Here is a 22741-nt window from a genome sequence, read left to right as displayed (position 1 = left end):
TGACAATGCAATCGGGTGACAAAAATGACTAATAACTAGTTTTTTGCCAAAAACTTATTCCCTATTCCAATATCTTATACTGATAGGGTATGCCCATTATAGGGGGCCCATTACTGGATCCACGTCCATTACCGGGGTTCCATTACTGGAGCTTTGGTGTCCATGACTGGAGAAAAAAAAACATACTTTTAATTTATTAATTATGTGGAAACTAACTGCATTATCTTTGATACAACACGCCTGAAACATGAAAGAAGGATAGGATATTCATCTTTTAACAAGCTAAGCGGTAGAACTTTTACATGTATCAGGGAAATATCACAAATACTCCAAATTTCCTCTTAAATGTCCCATGACTGGTGCCGTTACTATAGGGTAGGTACTATTTTACGATGCATACAAAATATCGTCAACGCTTTTGTCTATTGTTTATTTATACTAAACAAGCGGTAGACCGCACGCCAAAGCGTCGCGCAGCCGATGGGTCGCGCCGGCGCGTGCTCCGACGCAGTGGTTGACACCACGCGGGCGCGGGCGCTGCCGAACGACAAATTCCTGAGCTCGATCTCTTCGCGGGACGGCGAGTGCGTCTTCTGCGTCGCCCAGCGCAGGGGCTTTGATAATCTGATGAAGAAGCCATCTTAAATCAGGTTTTAAGCAATACAGATCACTAACGCAATGATAGAGCAAGAGTGACACGGTTACATTTACATATATTGTGAAAATAATAATTGAAGAACGTTTCGAGCGGACCGACAGTCGTCGCGTCAATGACGTTGATTATGCAGAAAAAAACTCTCTTCCTCTTAAAGCGTAGGTAGGTACTATTTTGTAGTGTGTAGATAGTAGGCTACCTACACACTACAAAATAGTATTGTGTATTGTGATGCACATTGCACAGTCATGTATGTACCAATTTAAAAAGAATGTGTGCATAATAACATTAATAACAATTAATTCCATCTGACAAGCATAACATAACTATATGCAATTGATTTCTTGTTAGTAGGTAGGTACTGATGAATTGTGATTATGATTATACGTAGGTAGGTAGTTAGGGCACCAATAATAACTTACTATCTTAAAATTATTATCTTATTATCTTAAAATAAAATAAATTATTATCTTATCTTATATTATCTTATATGATCACCTTGTTAGATAATATTTCCTTCTCTCTAATGATAGGCAATTTAAAACAAACTAATACTCATACTCTGAAAATCCATGTAATCTGTAATCCATGGCCTCATCTTTTTAGTTAGGTATTCTGCTCACTAATGTCCTCTAGGAACTAAAACAAAAAAAGGAAAAATGATGAATAATATTCATACTCTGAAAAATAATCCATGTCCTCAAGCACATCGGGCATCTCTCTGCGATCAACATCAGGCAACACCAAGCACAGGACCAGCATGGTCACGGTAGCAGCAGCCTCTAGCAGCGCTAGAGAGACCTCGTCCGTCAGCTTGAGGATCGTGATGAGGTAGCCAATGATGGCGCCGAGCTGCCCGGCGGCGTGGCAGCAGCCGAGCAAGGTGGCGCGGATCTTGATGGCGAAGAGACGGGGCGTGATAGTCAGGGTCATGGCGTGCCCGTTTAGGCTGGTGGCCATCGCGAATGAGTATAATATGCTGCATATGGGCTCCTGAAAATAAATTATCGCTCTTTTGTATTGACAATGGGTTGTATAAATTAGCAAAATTCTAAGCGTTTGGCTTAGTTATATGCCAAGTTATATGTGGACAAGAGTCCATGGTTAGGGTTACGGTGGGTTAGGATCTTGGAATATATTATAATTTATAACTAGAATTTTACTAATTTACACTACCCGCCGTGGCTCCAGTCAGTTTATTAATTATTATATAGGACCTATAATATGTTATATTCAAATGAAAACTAGAACCAACATTTATTTATTTATCTGTAGTCTGTTCCACAATCAGGTAAGGTAAATCTAAAGTAAAATTATATACTGTGTACAAGAACCGGTATGTACCTAACTTCTGCAATGACAGTAAGCATTATGGAGAAATTCGTAAGTGGACGGCCAAATTTCTGTTGATACCTATTTGAAACGTCACCAACTGTCAGCAGACAAAGTCGAGTCGTACCCCGGTTCTAACGAAAGGTGATTAAAATAATCGTATAAACTTACACCGAATTCCTTGCAAATAAGAGCGGCCACGCTGCTTACGCCTGCCAAGAATACATGCGCCATGAGCAAATGTCGCAGCTTGCACTTCAACGATAAAAGTATCGTCAGGCACCCGATTATCCCAACCAAACATAATACTTTAAGCAGATAATAGTTGGTCTGCACTCTACTATACATGGTTGAGTAAATAATACTCCACGAGAAACAGTCCAGAGTCCAAAATAATAAGGACACGAATGCTAGAATCCTGGTGTTATGGGTGCTTAGTATGGGAATACAAGTTTGATCCTCGTCTAGGCAAAAATAAGCCTGCAAATTAAAAAAAATGTTGTAGTCTTTTTAATTGGAACACCTAATAATTAATATTATTTCAGAAATTATTGTGCCAAATAGACTTACAGACGTACTCTTTGATTGACGGGCCTTATTTTGAAGTCACTGCAAAGTGTAACGTGGTTTTGCTTCGCGGCTTTATAGATTGTTTTTTCGGCTTCCGTAATTTTGTTATTAAATAGTAGCCACTGCGGAGATTCTGGAGTCCATCTGCAATTGATTGAATAATAAGCTCTAAGAAAAGAGGGACGAAGGAACTCAAAAGTGAGTTACCAGTTTACATGTTAGTTACAGAGGTAGCCTCAGTGAAGTACCAGTTATTAGATACGAAACAAAATTATGTATTTAAGCTGGGTATGAAATCAGTTTTGATCCATTGTTATACCTATTACTAGAACCAACTTTCAGTTTTTATCTTGAATGGAGAAGAGCTCCCTGCCAGAGCCGCTGAATTAACGCTGCCAAGTTTATGTACTTGCAGAAGTTGGCAGGTCAGATTGGCAGGTAGGATGAGTCTCGCCCAATTGGTTTTATCCATTTTTCCTTTATTTCAAACATTGTGGCAACGTTATTAGACACCTCTGCTTAATAATATTCATTTAATGATAGGTACCTAAAATCTCAATTAAGAGGTTACCAAACCAAGTTTTGAAGGTAAATATGTAGATTCAGAGTTCTTGATGGCTATTGAGAGTATCGAGACCATACTGCACTTTTGCCCATTTAATGTCTTATGGTACGTTTACACGCTTGCCGAGGCTTCGCAAGCGTCTACAAGCTTCAAGCCTTTACAAACGCTTGGATGCCAGTTACATGCTTGCGAGTGCGTTACTGTGTTCCGAACAAGCAAGCATGGCAGACGTGGACGTTGAAGTTGTGTCGGCAATTGCTCTAAGTAAACACTAAACACGCGCCAACGTGTAAATACGTCGCAAGCGCTTGCCGCAAGCTCCCTTTGATCTGTCTCCAAAAACCGACACTAGCCCGGATCGCGACAAGCTCTTGCAAGCTCACGCAAGCCAAGCCAAACAACCCCGTTCACACGCTTGTGTTTGTGGAAGCTTGTCGAGACTTGCCAAGCGTGTAAACGTACCATTACAGTAGGTACGTAAACCTCACCTACCTCAAAATCGTGATTAGCAGTAGATCGTAGAAGCAGGCGATGAAGGTGAAAGACTCCGAGTTGCCAATGGCTCGAGCCAGCGGGACCATGCACACGGCCGCAAGCAGGCGCGGTGTTGCTACTATCATACTCAACCACGAGCGCCATCTGTTACTTGCGATCTCGCAAACTACCGAAACAAAGTTTTTTTTATCAATTTTTAAGTAGATCTTAAATTAAAAATCCGAATGAATGGGGTTCCAAATGGGCATCGAAATGGTACATTCTCACTGCTTTTCGCTGCGTATAATTTATATTATAAATATTATGATCCTTTAGACATTCAGATTCTTTGTGGAATAGCCGCCGTTTTACGGGAAATAGATTAGCTGTAAGGTAGGTACCTAGTTTAATAGAAATCGAAACCCTCCTACTTAACAAAATTTTCTTAATAATTTCCTTATATATCAAATTCGTCAAATCAGAATGAATATATATATATTTACTTACTCAAAATTAGTCCCATGAAATTATTAGCACTGCCGAGTAGAGATCTTATGAAAACTAACAATCTGAACCAACTTTCAGAGTCGCAAACCATGATTGATATTCTCAATACGAAGTTAATGTATACATCTAATACCATTGCCTTTTTTCGTCCGAAGCTGAAAAAAACAGATGTACTTACTTATGAACAGAACAGAGTATGATACAACTGATATAGTTATTTTCGATACAAGTGCGGAAAAGAGGAAATTCGAAACGAGTGGCGATAAATTAAAACACGACCGAAGGGAGTGTTTTAAATCGACACGAGTGGCGAATTACCTATTCGCACGTGTATCGAACAACGTTTTACAGTACATATGGCACTTTAAAGTTTCGACATACGCACGAAAAGTGCTATTTTACGCACTAGTGCGGAAAAGTAGCCCCATATGTACTGTAAAATCATTAACAGATCAGCACAGAAGCAGCGGCAATATAAAACTAAAATAAATGGTGCACTTTTGTAAGCAGGTCAGTAGGTATATCAGACTAAATTCTTCGTTTCGCGTTTAATAGTTTGGGATGAAGCCTGTCATGAACGTAAGGTTAGAAAGCGGCGCTTGTAAATCGTTAATTTTGTAGAATAGACAGTACAGTTCATGCCAATATTTCGCAATTGACAAATAAATAGGAAAACGTTGACATGAGAAATGAGTAGGTAAGTACATAATAAACGTTTTTTAACAGGCCTTTGAAAAGTATTTATGTTATCAATTACCTGTCTGAAATAAGACCGAAGACAACATATCCGAACATGACTCCCAAACGACAAATCATCGCTGCTGATAGGAACTTCCAATCTTGATCGCAAGCCATTATCCACTGAATAACAACATACAATAATTATACCTAATGCATATACTGTAGACTTTATAAGAAATGCGCTTGAACCACTTTTGTTAGAAATCTGAAAAGTAGGAAGGTCTATCTAAGCTAGGTATAACAAATCATAATCACTTACGTTTTTCTTCAGCCAAAATAATCCCAATACTTTTACATGCCACAACTGGCAGCGAATTTCTTCACTACTATTTTTAGAAATTACATGACACTGGCTGGAGTCGTTAGTCGCATAAGAGCCGTGAGGCGGCGTACAGATTATGTTGGTCGACTGCTTCAGAAAAAACATGTCTTCATACTGGTTGAACATGTTAGAAGCCATGAGGGCAGTGGACACGATGGTCACCATCCACTGCCATGCCCCGATTTGGCCCAGAACGTCGGTCGTCACATCCTCGTATATGGAGCCGATTCTAAAATTATAATAGAAAAGTAGAGTTCAATCACAATATTAATAGGCTACTTAAATATTTTCAAGATTTTACATAGACATTTGTCAATGAAGTCTCGTCCTTTCTGTGCCTACTAGATAAAAAAATCTAAACAGATTCAATATGAATGTAGGATAAATGTAATATTAAACGTGTGACTATAATTTTGTATAAGTGATCGTTGATTAGAATAAGGATAATTGGCAATATTATTTTGTGGTTACTCAGTTTTTATTTTAGTGTTACAATATACGTTTCCGTGGGTATACATCGTTTCAGATTTATACAAATGAAGTTTCGTCTCTTATGACACAAAACGTATAAACTAGGTAAGTACCTAGGCAATTTAGGATCTCAATTGAGGTAAAAACTTTCATAATATATATTTAATTAAATAATACATGAAGATACAAATGAAACAATATTTACATAAAACCTAAAAATAACAACTAAAACTAAATATAAAATATCTCTCCAATAATATATTGTACAATTTAATTTGTATAAGTCTACCACCTTAATGAGAAAGTTTGTAAGAAATAAATATTGCTAACTGGACTGGACGACTGGTTGTAGGCTTGGCTGCGTGAGTGCTGCTTCAATGACATTTAGTTCCGCAACTACGTGAAGTTCTAGTATGTATAAAGCTACCGCGCCATTTGCTTTACCTACCGCCTGAATTAAGTGGTAGAGCGTGGGTAGAGATACTAGAGATATAGTAGCGTAGAAAATTAATATGCATTTTTAATTAGGAATCTAACGTAATGGACCCTATAATGGACGTGGAACCGGTAATGGGATATAAAACCACAAATCCTCTAAAATAAGTATGTAAAAGTAGTTTATAAACACTGGCAATATTTTACCGTAAATAAGAGTCATAGAGCTGTTTAAGTTCGACTTTTTATTAATTTCGGTTAATTTTTAAGAAATTGGCGCCAACCCAAAAGTTGTCGTGTCACTGGAAAAAATAACCAGTAAGAATTCTTAACAACTTCGCTAAGAGAGGTGAGTTCATATATTAAATTGTAATTAATTATTACTTGGTGTAAACTAGAATGTTTTGTTAATTGCATTTACCATGAGATAAGGTATACAACACATTATGTTGTGACTCTAGAGATGTATAAAAAATAGTGGTATTTTGCCCAATCCCATTATAGGAGCTGTAAAACTGCATACCTCCTATGATGGGATAATTTACATAATGATGCTTGCCATGGCGTAATTTCATGTTTAAACAATACAGAAGTATAATGTAGTTACTCGTACGAACTATGTCAGGAGGTCTACTCGGACTTCGGATAAATTAATATCGTTTTTACAAAATTTTATTTAACTTGCCCTGTTAGTTTGTATACAGGGTGGATTTTCTTTTTGGGTCAGTGAGGGCAGCTACCAGATCCCGTGCTGCGACGAGAAAACGGTCTTAGAAAACCTTCCCTCGATTTCAAATTAATGAAGATTGGCTTTTACAGATTTTGGAAAAAACATACAGGGTGCGAGAAAAAGGTAATTTTTGACAATCTTTTTTTTGATGCCAATCGATCCCATTCCTATTGAGGATCAAAAGCTTGTATGGAACTAAAAAAAAAATTCCGGCTAGAAAAGCCACAAATCGAGGAAAACTTTTCCCAAACAATTTGTATGAAAATCAAAACTTTTATTTTTCACATGCTTTTTTCTATGCCAATTGATTCCATTTTTATCTAGTATCAATAGTTTCTTTGGGGTCAATTTACGATAATGTACTAAAAAGCCACAAATTAATAAAAACTTTTTCCATAGGTACATTTACTATGGAGAAAATGTGTAATTTAATTTTGACCCCAAAAAAACTATTGATACTGGATAGGAATGGAATCGATTGGCATACAAAAATAGCATGTGAAAAATATAAGTTTTCATTTTCATACAAATTGTATGGGAAATGTTTTCCTCGTTTTGTGGCTTTTCTAGCCGGAATTTTTTTTTGTTCCATACAAGCTTTTGATCCTCAATAGGAATGGGATCGATTGGCATCAAAAAAAAAGTTTGTCAAAAATTACCTTTTCATCGCACCCTGTATGTTTTTTCCAAAATCTGTAAAAGCCAATCTTCATTAATTTGAAATCGAGGGAAGGTCTTCTAAGACCGTTTTCTCGTAGCAGCACGGGATCTGGTAGCTGCCCTCACTGACCCAAAAAGAAAATCCACCCTGTATTAGTTAGTGTGGTTCAAATCTTGGAAATGGCATTTGAGCCACTTTCGGATTTCCGATTGAGTTGAAATTTTGGATACGTATGCAAATCGGATGACAATGCAATCGGGTGACAAAAATGACTAATAACTAGTTTTTTGCCAAAAACTTATTCCCTATTCCAATATCTTATACTGATAGGGTATGCCCATTATAGGGGGCCCATTACTGGATCCACGTCCATTACCGGGGTTCCATTACTGGAGCTTTGGTGTCCATGACTGGAGAAAAAAAACATACTTTTAGTTTATTAATTATGTGGAAACTAACTGCAGTATCTTTGATACAACACGCCTGAAACATAAAAGAAGGATAGGATATTCATCTTTTAACAAGCTAAGCGGTAGAACTTTTACATGTATCAGGGAAATATCACAAATACTCCAAATTTCCTCTTAAATGTCCCATGACTGGTGCCGTTACTATATATAATTTTTCTCCAGTTTATTATACTTTGCAATAACTATTTGGCCATTATTTAATTAGATACATGTATGATAAAATATATTATTGAGTGAATACCTACACGTTGTACCTACATAAGTTGCCAAGCAACTCCGGGAATACCTTTCGAATATTTGCTATTTTACGCATTTGCTGTGTCCTATATATTTATAACTAGCTGTTGCCCGCGACTTCGTACGCGTGGATTTGTATATTGGTGGTTATTCTACATTAGCTTAGAACATCATGCAGCAAAATATTGCAGTAGGACGGTTAATCATTTGTTAATTATTAATATTATACAACACATGAGACTTGTCTTTCACAACCTACGAAGTTTCTAGCCCCTAACTAAATAAAATTGTTCTCGACATAATCCCTCTCAACCCCCTTAGAAGATTTTCATGTCCTCTATTCAATAAAACCTACTACCTAAGTACCTATTTACGAAGTTTGAAGTAAATAAAATTTGAACTTTTTAACCATTTTAGGGGATGAATTTTTAAAAACGCTGAAATGGCTTTTCTTGTGTTCTAATAATATGCCTCTGTACAAAGATTCAAGCCCCGTTCTCACAAAAATGTTTGAACTCCATACAAACCACCACCTTGAGATATAAATTTTCAAAAACGCTGAAATTATTTTTTTTTCCGTTTTAAAATAATACCTTTTTATGAATTTTCAAGTTCCTAGCTTAAAATAAAATTTGAACCCCGTACAAACTTTCAACCCCTTTTTAAACCTGTTAGGGGATGAATTTTACAAAACGCTGAAATTACTTGTATTGTCTTCTAATAATATCCCCAAATACAAAGATTCAAGTCCCGCGCTCGAAAAAATGTTTGATATCCATACAAACTTTCAACCCTTTTTTCACCACCTTAGGGGATGAATTTTCAAAAACGCTGAAATTAGTTTTCTTGTATTTAAATTTAATATCTATTTGCAAAGTTTCAAGTTCCTATCCTAGCTTAAAATGAAATTTGCACCCCAAGACGAACTTTCATCCCCTTTTTAACCCCCTTAGGGGTAGAATTTCCAAAAAACGTCGCAATTACTTTATTTTGTGATCGGCTATTATGCCTTTCTAAGAAGTTTCAAAGCATTTGTAATGGATTCAAACTTTCAACCCCTTTTTAACCCTGTTAGGGGATGAATTTTACAAAACGCTGAAATTACTTTTCCTGTCATTTAATAATATCCCCAAATACAAAGATTCAAGTCCCGCGCTCGAAAAAATGTTTGATATCCATACAAACTTTCAACCCCTTTTTCACCACCTTACAGGATGAATTTTCAAAAACGCTGAAATTAGTTTTCTTGTATTTTAATAATATATCTTTTTCCGAAGTTTCAAGTACCTAGCTTAAAATAAAATTTGAACCACATACAAACTTTCAACCCCTTTTTAACCCTGTTAGGGGATGAATTTTAAAAAACGCTGAAATTACTTTTCCTGTCTTTTAATAATATCCTCAAATACAAAGATTCAAGTCCCGCGCTCGAAAAAATGTTTGATGTCCATACAAACTTTCAACCCTTTTTTCACCACCTTAGGGGATGAAATTTCAAAAACGCTGAAATTAGTTTTCTTGTATTTAAATTTAATATCTATTTGTAAAGTTTCAAGTTCCTAGCTTAAAATGAAATTTGCACCCCAAAACGAACTTTCATCCCCTTTTTAATACCCTTAGGGGTTGAATTTCCAAAAACGTCGCAATTACTTTATTTTGTAATCGGCTACTATGCCTTTCTAAGAAGTTTCAAGGCATTTGTAATGGATTCAAACTTTCAACCCCTTTTTAACCCTGTTAGGGGATGAATTTTCAAAAACGCTGAAATTACTTTTCCTGTCTTATAATAATATCCCCATATACAAAGTTTCAAGTCCCACACTCACAAAAATATTTGATCTCCATACAAACTTTCAACCCCTTTTTCACCACCTTGGGGGATGAATTTTCAAAAACGCTGAAATTAGTTTTCTTATTTTTTAATATAATACATTTTTACAAAGTTTCAAATTCCTAGCTTAAAATAAAACTTGTACCCCATACAACCTTTCATCCCCTTTTTAACCCCCTTAGGGGTTGAATTTTTCAAAATCGCTTCTTATCTCTTGTACACTTTATAAATGCAACCTAGTGTGCAAATTTCAACTTTCTAGCTTTTGTAGTTTCGGCTCTGCGTTGATGAATCAGTCAGTCAGTCAGTCAGTCAGGACACTTGCATTTATATATATAGATGGGAATTACAAAAAAACAAGCGAACAGATTTTTACAAGTAAGGTGTACGTTAGTCTGCATGTAAGGGATGTATTAGGCCTTAGTGGTATGAAAATAATTTATATTTGATTCTATTTGTTTTTAATTTCAGTTTTTTTTAATTCACGCATATTTATTTATTCATAAATATAAAATTGCATCATTTTATGGGGTATTTAAAAACTGTAAACAAAATTAATGAAAAACTTATAAAACTTCAGTTCATGTGTGGTGGGCCTTATCGTGAACAACACCTCTGAAACCTTGAGCAGTTGGCGTTGTGAATGGTCGCTAATGACGTGAATCTTTTTGTTTTATGATATGACGCTACAAAGTACGAGACAATGTATTACGCTGCAGCGCCAAAATTCTACGGTATAATTCCTATCGGTCCATTCATCTTTTTAATGTTTCACGTCCGGTTTATATAATCTTTCATTGTCCTCTTAATTGGCTTAAGAAACGATTAACGATTAAAGTCTCAATAACACCTTTATGTTTATTAACGCACATAAAAACCCGAGCTTTGCATACAGTATGTATAGTAAATTCGATCTTCAGTTTTATTATAAAGGTCACTTTTCAATTACCTATGTTTTCGTATGACATATAATAACTCTTATAATAATTAAAAATTCTTTTCGTCTTTCATCCCGACATGCTGGGGAGCCACTTCCCTTCTGGGGAGCCCTTCAGGCCGAGTTTAACCCTGTACGATCATTATTATCTTGGCAACGGCTCCTGAGCACAGAATAAATAATAAGTATGTAGTACTAGGTACAGAAGGCTCACTCTCTAACAAAACGCGTCTGTTACGATCAGCGGGCTTAGCACGGGCGTATCATATTGCACGTGGTATGATACGTTGTCTTCTAACGTTATTGGTAAATTTGTCATATCGCTGAGCATGGCCCCGAGCTACGATAAGCCTACCACGTCGATATTGAATAAAGTTATCGACTATCATACGATAGTGACCACGACTGTCTATGCGTAGAGCTTATGAAAAATCTATTCAATGGCTGCCCTTATTCATATGTCGGACGTGTGTCGGACATAGTTTGAACATGAATAGTCAATTTTATTACTACACTTCCAAATTGAAAAGTGTTTAAATGAGTGACAGCTTTATACAAATTGACCTACATTATAACATGCACGGATAATCGTGTTTGACAATTGAGTCAATTGACAATAATTTGACATTGACAAGCATCGCGTACGCGCGTGATCAGTGAAAATATCAGAATACAAACCAAGTTGAAGAAAAATACTGATTTGCTGTGAAATCTAAAGAAAATGCCACGCATAATGTAAGTTTCTCTAAAAACCAATAATTTATTTACAGAAAAAGTTATAATTCGTTTGATCATAACTGATTTTGTCATGAATATGTTTTTCAGTCGATGCATTAACGCAGAAGAAAATGCTAGCAAAATATATAACTCAGCATCCCCTGTTCGCCTACAGGGAGTACAGGGAGGACCATGAGCCTCTCGGAAGCCAGAGATAAGTGCAGTGCTGCATACAAGTTCTATGAGAGCACGATCCGTACAGATCAGTGGCAGCAGGCATGGAAGTCGGTAAGTACTATGCTAATAATTAATACAGATCAACCTCATCTCAAACTAAGCAAAGTTTGTAGTATGGACACAAGAAACATCCATAACTTAGCATTACTTAAAACATTCAGTGCCAGCGCGAGCTACGCGCTACGAGTGTAGCCGATAACACGGGAAAAACCGTATGTAGCAAAAAGCGCCTACGAACAGTGAACTCCCCTAGTGAGTCGCTGGCAGTTAATGTGTTAATGTTTGTTGTTTATCTTGTTGATATTAGCCCAAATCCAGTTTCTAACTACCGTTGCAGGTAGGGTCATCAAGTCATCACTGAATACAATTTAGCTGTTAAATGTGTCAATTATCTATAAATTCTATTTTTATTGTCAGACTTGTCGTTAATTGAGCTGCAAAGTTAGAAAAATCAATGTGGTAGCAACCCAGGCTCCGCTAGCAGTGAGCGGTAACTCAACCAATTACCGGGAGAACTGGCTTGTCTAAAATGGATCCAGAAGAATCAAGGATTGGAGATGTAAGTACACCTTTCTTAAACTAAAATCATGAAGAGTTTATTGTGCCATTTAAAACTATTGACACTGATCTTCTACTATGACTATGTTCTACTAAGTGACAAAAGTTTGTTAAAAACTGTTCTATGACTACTATAATTGCATGAAGTTGTCATGGCAACAATGGATGTTGTAAAAGTTGATCCAACTGTAGATTAATTACCTAACTAGAAAGTTCTAGTTTGTTATACTTGTTTTTGGTAAACTACAGTTAACAACATTGAAAGATACACTACTAAACTACCAATTGACATTTTTTTCACACTGCAGAAAAAGGTCATAATGATTGTAACAACAATTAAAAACTTTGGAACCCGTAGACCTCACTTTCAAAATTGTTTTTTTTTACCCTGTCTGAATATTGTAGAAGCTGGTTTTGTATGTAAGAATTCAAGTGTATTGACAAAAGAAAAACACCACCACACTTTGTGCCATGAATCTAAGACATAAGGATAAAATATTATTAATATTTAATTTTTATGTACAGTCTAACTGCACAGGTAAAAAGGCATTCGACTGCAGTTTCCAAACCGGCTTTACCTGTGCAGTTGAACTGTACAGTGTACATGCTAAACTGCGCAGGCATAGCCTAGTGTGTATTGCCAGCAGTTTAATTGAAAGATTTAAGTAGGTACTCTTATTTTAAATGTTTTCATTTGCAATACCCTAAGTGGTTTGATTGTATACGTGACAATGGGAAGAATTATGATTTTAGCAGCCTATGTATGTAGGTATGTATGTATGTGTGTGGGTATGTTTGTGTCGTGTATTACCCTAGCATAAAAGCTTAACTACTGAGACAAATATTGTTGAATAAGATGTTCATTGGTATGTTTTTATGCCGCAGGTGGCATAGACTACACTTTAATATATAATAGGTACTCTTTAATAAAATAATAATAACAAAAATGCTTTAAATAACGGATTAATAGTTACTGGAACAAAATTTAATTTATTTTCAGTCGAAACGAAATCGGACCAATGAAACTATAAAATCCCCCTGACTTAAAAACGACAGCTTTCTAAAAATGACTTTAATTTCTTATAATTTGCAAATGAACCTCTGTACTAGCCTGCGCCACTATAGAATCATGACCTCATCTAATCTATTTGTTTCTGTTTCAGTCATAACATATTGGAGGACACTCAAGTTATCGAGGACACGATAGAAATTAACTAAAATCTGCAGCCTCAATTATTTAATGACTTATTTAGAAAAGGGATAGTCATAATATTTAGCTATAGAACGAGAGAGTGCGGCAAAAAAAGTTCTGACTTTCTGCCTGGAACACACTTCTCAGCAGGCACGTCCATGCATTTCGAAGTCAATAGTAAAAGTGTTTATTTGTTAAGCATATGTAGGTGAAACTATTACAGTGGTATTTAAAAGGTTTTTTCTAACAAACCTTTAAGTTGCAATGTATCAAGTACATATTACAAGATAAATTAGACCCCACGTCTCTTTATTCGATTGAGCTAAAACTTAATATACATTATTTAAGTTGGGTGATAACTGATAACGCAATATTATGGTACCACCGAATATCTGATGATGGACGCAGGATGTGGTCAAAGAAACTCTTTGATATATATAAAGCAACCTAATTTGTGTTTGGGTTTATTAGAAATTGTTTTTATGAGTAGGTATTAATTGCCTGTTAAGGCCCCAGTACACAATGCGCCATTCTGGGGGACGCATTTATGCGTTAGAGGGAGCAAGTGATATTGCTATCTCATTCTACCGCATGGCTGCGTCCCTTGGTTTGGCCGGCGATGGCCCATTGTGTACAGGGGCCTTTATAGTCGGCAATAAAAACTTTTATCAAAAATATCATTTTTATTTGACAAGATATGTACTTACCACCTTATTCATAAAACTTTACGGACCTGATTTAGTTAAATAATTTTGTATCCCTTTCTTTCAAATACATAAGGGAGCCGGTCTACCTAGCTTTATTTGACGTTCATAAGCGCATTGTAATTACTTGAATAAACTATCTTTTATCTTATCTTTATCTAAGTCAAAATGACAGATAAAGACAAACGATTCATAGCTAATTCAGGGCAGTAACACTTTTATGAATAATGCCACTAGGCTAAGCGTATTATGAGACGCAGGCGACGCAGTTCATGCAGCGCAGCACAGAGCAGATTTTGTAAAGTATGGAACGTCCTTACTCTGGAGTGTGCGTACCTAAAGGACGTTCTATACTTTACAAAAATCGCTCTGTGCTGCGCTGCGTGACCTACGTCGCCTGCGTCTCAGCATACGCTTAAGTTTCCGTCACACAGGCGCGTTTCCCGGGCGGGGAGTGAGCGTTTTATATGTAAAAGCGGCGCGCCCCGCTAACGCCCCGCCCGGAAAACGCGCCTGTGTGACGAAGCCTTTAGCCTTACGGCTTGGCCATGACATTGCTCGACTGGCTTCGGCTAAGGCGACAAACATAGGTTGTAGCGAGACACAGCGATCGGACCTTTCGTTCCCATCTAGCCTTCCCTGCCTTAGCCGGAGCCAGTCGCGCAATGTGGCCAACGCGTTAGTATTTTTATAGTTTACCCCGCGACATCATTAGTAGTTTGTTTCAGTTCTTATAAATTGAAATAGATGTCATACACTAAAGATAAAGTGATCAAGTCCACCGGTGGCCAAGGCTGGAAACGAGGCAGGGTACGCGGCTAACGTCCCAAATTCTCTTATGTAAGTACATATATATGTTTTGACGACCGGTCTGGTCTAATGGGTAGTCACCCTGCCTGTGAAGCCGCGGTCCTGGTTCGAATCCCGGTAAGGGCATTAATTTGTGTGATGAGCACAGATATTTGTTCCCGAGTCATGGATGTTTTATATGTATTTAAGTATTTGTATATTATATATATTAGTCTAAGAGCTAGCCACGGAAATAGGTACTTATGCAATTTATAGAGCAACGAAATCCCTCTAGTTAGTGGGCCATACTGTCATTATTAATTAATCCAGCATGGCAGCAGTTCAGCGGTGGGTGTGTGAGTGGATGGGCAACAAAGGGGTTGTAAAATGATATCATAGCTAATTATATATTTAATTCAAATATAACAATGCCAGGCGTTTTATTTGGGGGAATAGTAGTGTCAGGTGATGAAAGTACACAAACCACTTGAGCGCCTGCAGGAAGACCATGAGCAAATTGCACCTGACTCACAATTGCTTCACGCATAGTTGTATATGTCTTCTACTTTTTCTTAACACATACCTAGGCGTAATCGAACAGAGTAGTACTATTATTTATTCTGTGACAGAGTACAAAAAGTACGATTGCGAAAAGTACGAGTGGATTATATACGTAAAGCAAAAACGCCTGGCATTGTTATATTTGAATTAAATACATAATTAGCTATAATATCACACCAAACACAGAGCTCTATAAATTGCACACCTTCAATTGATTTTACAACTCCGTTGTTGCCCAACCACTCTCACACCCACCGCTGAACTGCTGCCAGGCGACCGGATTAATTAATAATGATAGTATGGCACACTAACTAGAGGGATTACGTTGCTCTATAAATTGCATAAGTACCTATTTCCGTGGCTAACTCTCCGGTTATATCGTTGTCTGAGTACTCTGAGTGTGTCTGAGACCAAAACACTTTTTCCCTTTTCAGGTCATTACTATGTATACCTATACATTACGGCCCTCGCTCCGAGCCGTTCCTGGTGCAAAAGCTGCCCATAGTAATCCAGCGTTGAAAAGTTGCTAGCATCATGGGCACTTTCGCACCGGGGACGACAATTAATGATTTGTTTGTATACCATAATTTAATGTGAAAATAAACTTGGTTTATCTTTTTGGCAATAGTTGTGTTATTTACCCATTTATAATATTCTCTCCAGCAGCACAGAGCCGATATTGTTAAGAGCCCATCAACGTGCACACTAGCGCCACTGCTAAATAATCGTGATTATTTAAATTTAACGTCAGGTATTTAAAAAAGGGGGCCGCTACGTACTGTATTTTGTATTTGGGGCATTATCTATGAAAAGGGACCTTATTGTCGATGGCGCTTACATCGCGCGGCATTATATTTATATCGGAGCATCTTTAATAATGACGTAAGCGCCATCGACAATAAGGTCCCTTTTCATAGATTCCGTCACATTTAAGTACCTCTTGAATACATCAAACTAGTTTTTATGTTGCTGGATTCTTCAATCTATGCGTCCAAAGTTAAAACGGCCGTTTTTGTTTTAAGTTCATAGATCGGCGAATCCAGCAACATAAAACTAGTTTAATGTATTCAAAAGTTACTTTAATACTATGTAGATACAATACGTAGCGGCCCCCTTTAAAAAAATCTTTCGTTAAATTTAAATTATCACGATTATTTAGCAGTGGCGCTAGTGTGCACGTTGACGGGCTCTTAACTTACCTAGTAAACATAGAAGACTGACAACAGTGCCAACGCCGCGAGAATATTGACATTGTTGTTAATGAATTTAACATAGTTTTTTAAAATTTAACATTAATTATTAGAGTATTAAACTCTGTCTGACCGTAGTTATAGTTACTAAAGTAGGTAGACTTATAGCATAATAGAGCATTTAGGAATATTCTTATTTAACCTTTTGACCGCCACAGACTAACTAGATGCGTCTTTAAATAAGAACGTGCTTAAAATGCTTTAATTATACTATAGTGTATATATATGAAAGTCGGATTAAATACGTTTAGAAGCTATAAGTAGTAACAGTGACAGATTTTGTACGCTAAAATGAAAAATAAGAATAAGCGACACCTACATGCGGGGAATGCTGTTTTGTATGAAGATTGACCATAGAAAAATAGGTAAATAGATTAGGTAGGTATTTGTGTGATAGTAAAACATAGTTGGTTATAGGCGAAATAAGTATTTATTAAGCTGGCTCGCACGCGCACATTCTCAAGAGCCCATCAACGTGCACACTAGCGCCACTGCTAAATAATCATGATTATTTCAATTTAACGAAAGATATTTAAAAAAAGGGGGCCGCTACGTACTGTATCTTGTATTAAAGTACCTTGTGAATATATCAAACTAGTTTCTATGTTGCTGAATTCGTCAATCTATAAACTCAAAACAAAAACGGCCGTTTTAACTTGGACGCATAGATTGACGAATCCAGCAACATAGAAACTAGTTTGATGTACGAGTATGCAAAAGGTACTTTAATACAAGATACAATGCGTAGCGGCCCCCTTTTTTAAATATATTTCGTTAAATTGAAATAATCACGATTACTTAGCAGTGGCGCTAGTGTGCAGGTTGATGGGCTCTTAACAACAGCCGGTTTTGTGCATGATGCTTAGGAAGTCCTCGGGGAGCGCCTTCCTTAATTTCCCCCTGTATCCACGAGAAGTTTTCTGGAAGAAAAATAAGGAAATAAGTAACAGCAGGTTCATGTGGCAGCTATGAATGAAATATTTTCACATGAGTGCAGGCTATTTGCACCCAAAATATAGCTACTAGTAACTAATCGACGGGAACGACCATTTCGGGGAATAATATCCATTGGTTTTTATATATATTATCCGCTAGTTTTTATATATATGTATTATCCATTGGAGTCTCGTGAAGAGCAATATGAACGCTTACTGATGCACACCAAAAATATGAAAGTTAAGATTTGTCCTAGACTCGAGGTTGCTGCTTGCTGCGCATTCCGCTAGTCATCAAGCAATAGGCCTGTATTTTTTTTTTAATAAAAATATGACTAAGTATGTTTGTCAACAATGCAGCACATTAGAACTAGAACTGGATGCCTTAGTTAAACCTTAAATGCATTCCCAGATTATGATATGATATGATTTATTTATCTCACAATATACAATTTCACTTAAAATTACACATGGTAGATTTTCAGGAATTTATATTGTGATTGTCAGTTTTTTTCACATAATGAATAATTGAATATGAAGAATAACAGTATGTATCCTAGACCCAGTAACTACTTAACATAACTATCAAACAATAGTTACCTATCTCATTGCACAATACAGCCACACTCATACTTATTCAAAAAAGTTACTAAGACACGCCTAGTGGAACGTCACAGTTTTTTATGTCTAGTAAGTACTTAATTCAGTGCTCAAAAGAACTTACCTTCTGTGTGCAAGTTGCTCGAGAAAGGTATTGACTTACAGTAGTCTGGCCTATGGACAAGCCATCATCTTGACTAGTCCCGCGTTGGTAGTTGCCATCAGCTACCAGTATTACAGCTAATACTGTAAAAACCTAAAACAAATAAGAACATAGATGTAATATTTTCAAGTACCTAGGTAAGTAGACTTTCCCCTTTAGGTTAGGATATGAATGTTGAGGTAAAAAGTGGCTTAAATAAGTAACCTCTGTTAGTAAGTTAGTAGCATAAGTATAAGATTGTGCAACAGAATATCTTAACATACTAATTTTTACAATTATAATATGAGATAGTATTTAAGAGTTTAGTAGCATTGTCATTGAGACGCCTGTCTTACATGGAATACATATTAACTTTAAAGAAACACTACAATTTTATTAAGCTTTACCTTTAAGGTGTTTTGGTAATCCATCACCGTTTTGAGACTCTGCGTTAAGTTCGGCACATAAATGCACTGCACACTCCTTACACTCTGTAAATATGCCGAAACTCTTCGTCTGGCATATCAAACGGGTTGCAAGCGTTTCTTAAAGCTATGCACGAGATTTTTCGACGCTTTGTTTCTTCAACAGCAGCCGCGAGTAGGAATAATAAAATTTGACTTCCCTGCAAATTAAATATTGACTATATTATATATAGCGGAACATTGTAACTAATAACTCTCAATATAATCATAGAAAAACGGATATTTACCTGTAATTTGTATTTGTAATAGGTTTATTCACTAGTTTTGCTTTCACGACAAGGCTTATCGTCACCTAAGAAGCACTTAGATAAAATTAACTAAGTTGAACTGTCAAAATGGGATAATATGTCAAATTATCAAACCCCCATGTTATGCAAATTGTCTTCTGTCATCTACCGCTGTCAAATGTGGATAACTCCATATATCGTCTGCTACCATAGTATGCATGATAAAATCGTCGGTAACTAACGTTTTATTCACATATTTTATACCATATTGCGTGATAACTGCTACCGTGCTAAGCCCACAGGACAGATATGGCCGCTAGTTGGCGACAGCGCCACGCGCGGCGCGGCTTATGGCTAGCCACCAAAATTGGTGTGGAACGGATGTATTTTTAGCTACCTGTAGCAAAGCGACGAAATCGCGGAGTGAGCCACGCCTGCCCTGAGTTAGAAATCCAATAAATTATATATACTTACTTACATGTAGTTCGTCAGTCTTGCATAACTTATTTGTGTATAATTATATTGTTAGGAACCCGCTATGACATACCTAGGACCTCGCGTTTTGTCATTCAGCATTAGTATTTACTATTTTACATGCATCTTGTGGTGCTGAATGGATGCGTGACCAATTTATATACCAGCGCCGTGACTTCGTCAGCAACTATTATTACAATACCTTCATGCCGTATAATTTACACATGGATAATAGATATCATATTATGTTAAGATAAATTGCTTAAATTAATAAAAAGCTGTTTATAAAAATTTATCCAAACGTATATGTAATAGGTACAGATATTAACTCGTCATTTATCTACCTAGGTAGGTACATTATTAGTCTTCATTTCTTCAATCAAAAGTTACAGTACCTAAATTTTTTAACGATTAAACAAGCCAGGAAGGTATAAAAATAGTAATTTGGAACCGTTCTTATTTAACTAACATAGCTTTAGTTGATTTGAAATTAGAGGAAAATTGTTAAATTATTGTGAGGTGGTATTTTTTTTCTAATAAGAGTCATATAAGAACTGTACCAATGACATTACGCAATAGTAAGAGAAGGTCCTTTGCCAGTATTGATTCTACATATGGTCGTGTTATATCATTAATAAACAAACAATATATTGAGAACACACGTAGTATGTTTAGCACGCTCTAAGTTAATAAAAGCCACCTAACTAATAGGTATAATAGAAAAAACACACATTAACCCCATACTGAAATTTAATTATTATTGTATGTCACACGTGTGTTTCATACTATAAAACTCAAAAGCTAAAACTAAAATAAATAATACTAAACTTAAAATAAAATACTAAAAAATATCTCCCTGCGCCTACGGCATGGTGCCGTAGATGCTGGCAGCATTTCCTCGCTGTACCGCTAGACTAATTCTTTGAGCGAAAAAGCTGCCAGATCTACCTCATACTTATATTATACATAATTTGTTGATCATCGCAATTTTTCTGTCGATTTACCACTTGCGCTGTCCCTTAAGTACCTTAACTAAGTTAAGTAGGTACTTACCTCTTATTATTTTCATCATATGGCTGGTTCTCAAACGTGATCGTGAATTTATTAAAAAATGATCGGATAGAAGATACACGTGTGGTGTTTGTATAAGTGAAGGATGTTATTATAACGTGGACTTACAATACTAGAGGTTCACAGGGAAGGATAACTAGTGCTTATGTCATAAGCCCGCGGAGTTGTGGCGTGCCCTACTTCCGCTTGAACACGACTAATAGATTCGCTAGCTGGTTCAACAAGTTGTACTTGCATGACACACATTTTCAGCTAAGTAAACAGATAAAGCTTGGATTCGATAACGAAACGAAACTGTAACCGTGTACTCTGAAAAAATGATCGATCACTAAGGTATATATAATATAGGTATATCACAAAAAGCATAGCTAATAATGTTCTTTCGGGCAGTAGGTACTTACGGGCGAAAAAGGGCAACATTTTATGGTGTAGTTTTATAAAGTATTTGTTACCACGTTTGAAATGTCTCATAAACTTTCGCGGTATTTCATTACACATTAGATTCACCTAAAATGACTAACGATGCCGAAGAGACGCCGTTTAATTACACATTGACGTAGCTTAAATAATTGTACTTACACACAATTAGCATTTTTGTTGTGTAAGATTTACATACACGCATTAGTTTACGCTCACATTAGAGTTGAAACGAGTCTTGCGAACACGCCGCTGGAACTATCAGCCCCATCGAGTATTACGGCATTCTTATCAGTACATGCAACAAAATCAAAGGCGTTGTACTCAGTACAAAGAGTTGTGAAAGATTAGATACGGATGATACTGATAGCACGTGGTGAGAGCCGCCGTCGCCTCGCCGCTGGCCGCGTGGTGCAGTGCTGCGCGGACGCCGGTTCGCGAGGTGACCACTCGACCGGCAGGTATTGGGTTAACGGAGATAAGAGGTTGTGCGTGTTTTTTTTTCGCGCGAGTGCGGCAACCGAACGGCGTGAGCGCCACGACGTAGCTAATGTAGCTATCCATCCATTCGCTCCTCGCCGGCTCGCGCGCCTGGCGGTCGCCTCACGTCGCCACGCGATATTATAATTACCAATGTTTCTATGTAAATATCGTTGCAGGGCACCAACTATTACGTACAAAATAAATCATAACTGACGGAGGAAGCGACAACAATATTTCAAAATGGACAAGGATCACGCTTTAGAGGAGATGATGGGAAAACTGGGTAAGTACATTGAACATATGGAAACGTATTTTCGTTTAGCTTTAAAAACATCTGTGCGGGAAAACTTTTATCAACTTTATAAATTATTATGGTGATAAATATGTTTAGGCGTGTATGTAATATATCGCGGACCGCTGTGGTTGTGTGTGAAACTGGTCATCTGTCGTCTGTGGTCTGAGATTTGATGCGTGGACGCGTGTCGTAAACGGTTCATGTATGTAAATGTATAGCTTTAACGCAAAAGCGCATCTTCGACAAGCGCTATTAACTCTGCTAAAGTTAAACAATTTTTATTGAAAGCTTACTTTTACATGACCCCTTTACGCGGACTATAGGTAGTTCGCTATCATCACGTTACGAGAAAATTAGGTATACGAAATGTTTGCGTCATTCGTGTTTATTATATTATTATAGATAACTATATTTATAAAACAACATAATCAATAATAGATAGTTTATATTATTATTTTATTTAATGTTCCATGTGTATAATTTGTGTGTCTTAAATAAATTATCAAATTATAATATAATGATAAGTTCATCTGTTTGACCTCTTTCCAAAACAAAGTTCACCACGTGATGTGTTGCTGAAAACTATTCTGAATTTATTACGGTGCGGTGATGAAACTGATGAAACATTGGGAAAGATAATTTAGTAACTAGAACAAAAAATATCTA

At 36.7% G+C, this 22741-nt stretch overlaps 2 protein-coding genes across 3 annotated transcripts in view; one reads left to right on the top strand and one right to left on the bottom strand.

The window, feature by feature from the left end:
- Positions 1 to 416: 416 nt before the first annotated feature.
- On the bottom strand, positions 417 to 5517 carry LOC134651547 (solute carrier family 22 member 4-like). Its single transcript, XM_063506652.1, has 9 exons — positions 5468 to 5517; positions 5104 to 5395; positions 4861 to 4964; positions 4104 to 4258; positions 3615 to 3783; positions 2566 to 2701; positions 2159 to 2467; positions 1335 to 1648; positions 417 to 624 (listed from the first exon to the last, which is right to left on the bottom strand). The coding sequence occupies exons 1-9, from the start codon at positions 5473 to 5475 to the stop codon at positions 423 to 425; spliced, it is 1689 nt and encodes a 562-aa protein (XP_063362722.1). The 5' UTR covers positions 5476 to 5517; the 3' UTR covers positions 417 to 422.
- A 16142-nt stretch (positions 5518 to 21659) lies between these two features.
- The window catches only part of LOC134651346 (organic cation transporter protein), a 499346-nt gene continuing 498264 nt past the window's right edge, over positions 21660 to 22741 (top strand). The window contains exon 1 of one of the 2 annotated variants that reach the window (XM_063506422.1): positions 21660 to 22063. In XM_063506422.1, the coding sequence (XP_063362492.1) occupies positions 22021 to 22063 (43 nt within the window). In that variant the 5' untranslated portion in view covers positions 21660 to 22020. The remainder of the gene's footprint in view (positions 22064 to 22741) is intronic. The other variant, XR_010097104.1, reaches the window with a different exon arrangement.

This window comes from Cydia amplana, chromosome 10 (assembly GCF_948474715.1).
Source record: "Cydia amplana chromosome 10, ilCydAmpl1.1, whole genome shotgun sequence".
NCBI classification, from domain to species: domain Eukaryota; kingdom Metazoa; phylum Arthropoda; class Insecta; order Lepidoptera; family Tortricidae; genus Cydia; species Cydia amplana.
Note: the sequence above shows the minus strand (reverse complement) of the source record. Positions and strands in the feature narration are given on the sequence as shown.

Excerpts from the sequence above, each read along its gene's own strand:
- LOC134651547 (XM_063506652.1), bottom strand. Across the intron at positions 3,784-4,103 it reads TTTCATGGGACTAATTTTGA|TTTGCGAGATCGCAAGTAAC; the intron begins GTAAGTAAATAT and ends TTGTTTCGGTAG. Across the intron at positions 625-1,334 it reads GACATGGATTATTTTTCAGA|ATTATCAAAGCCCCTGCGCT; the intron begins GTATGAATATTA and ends CTTCTTCATCAG.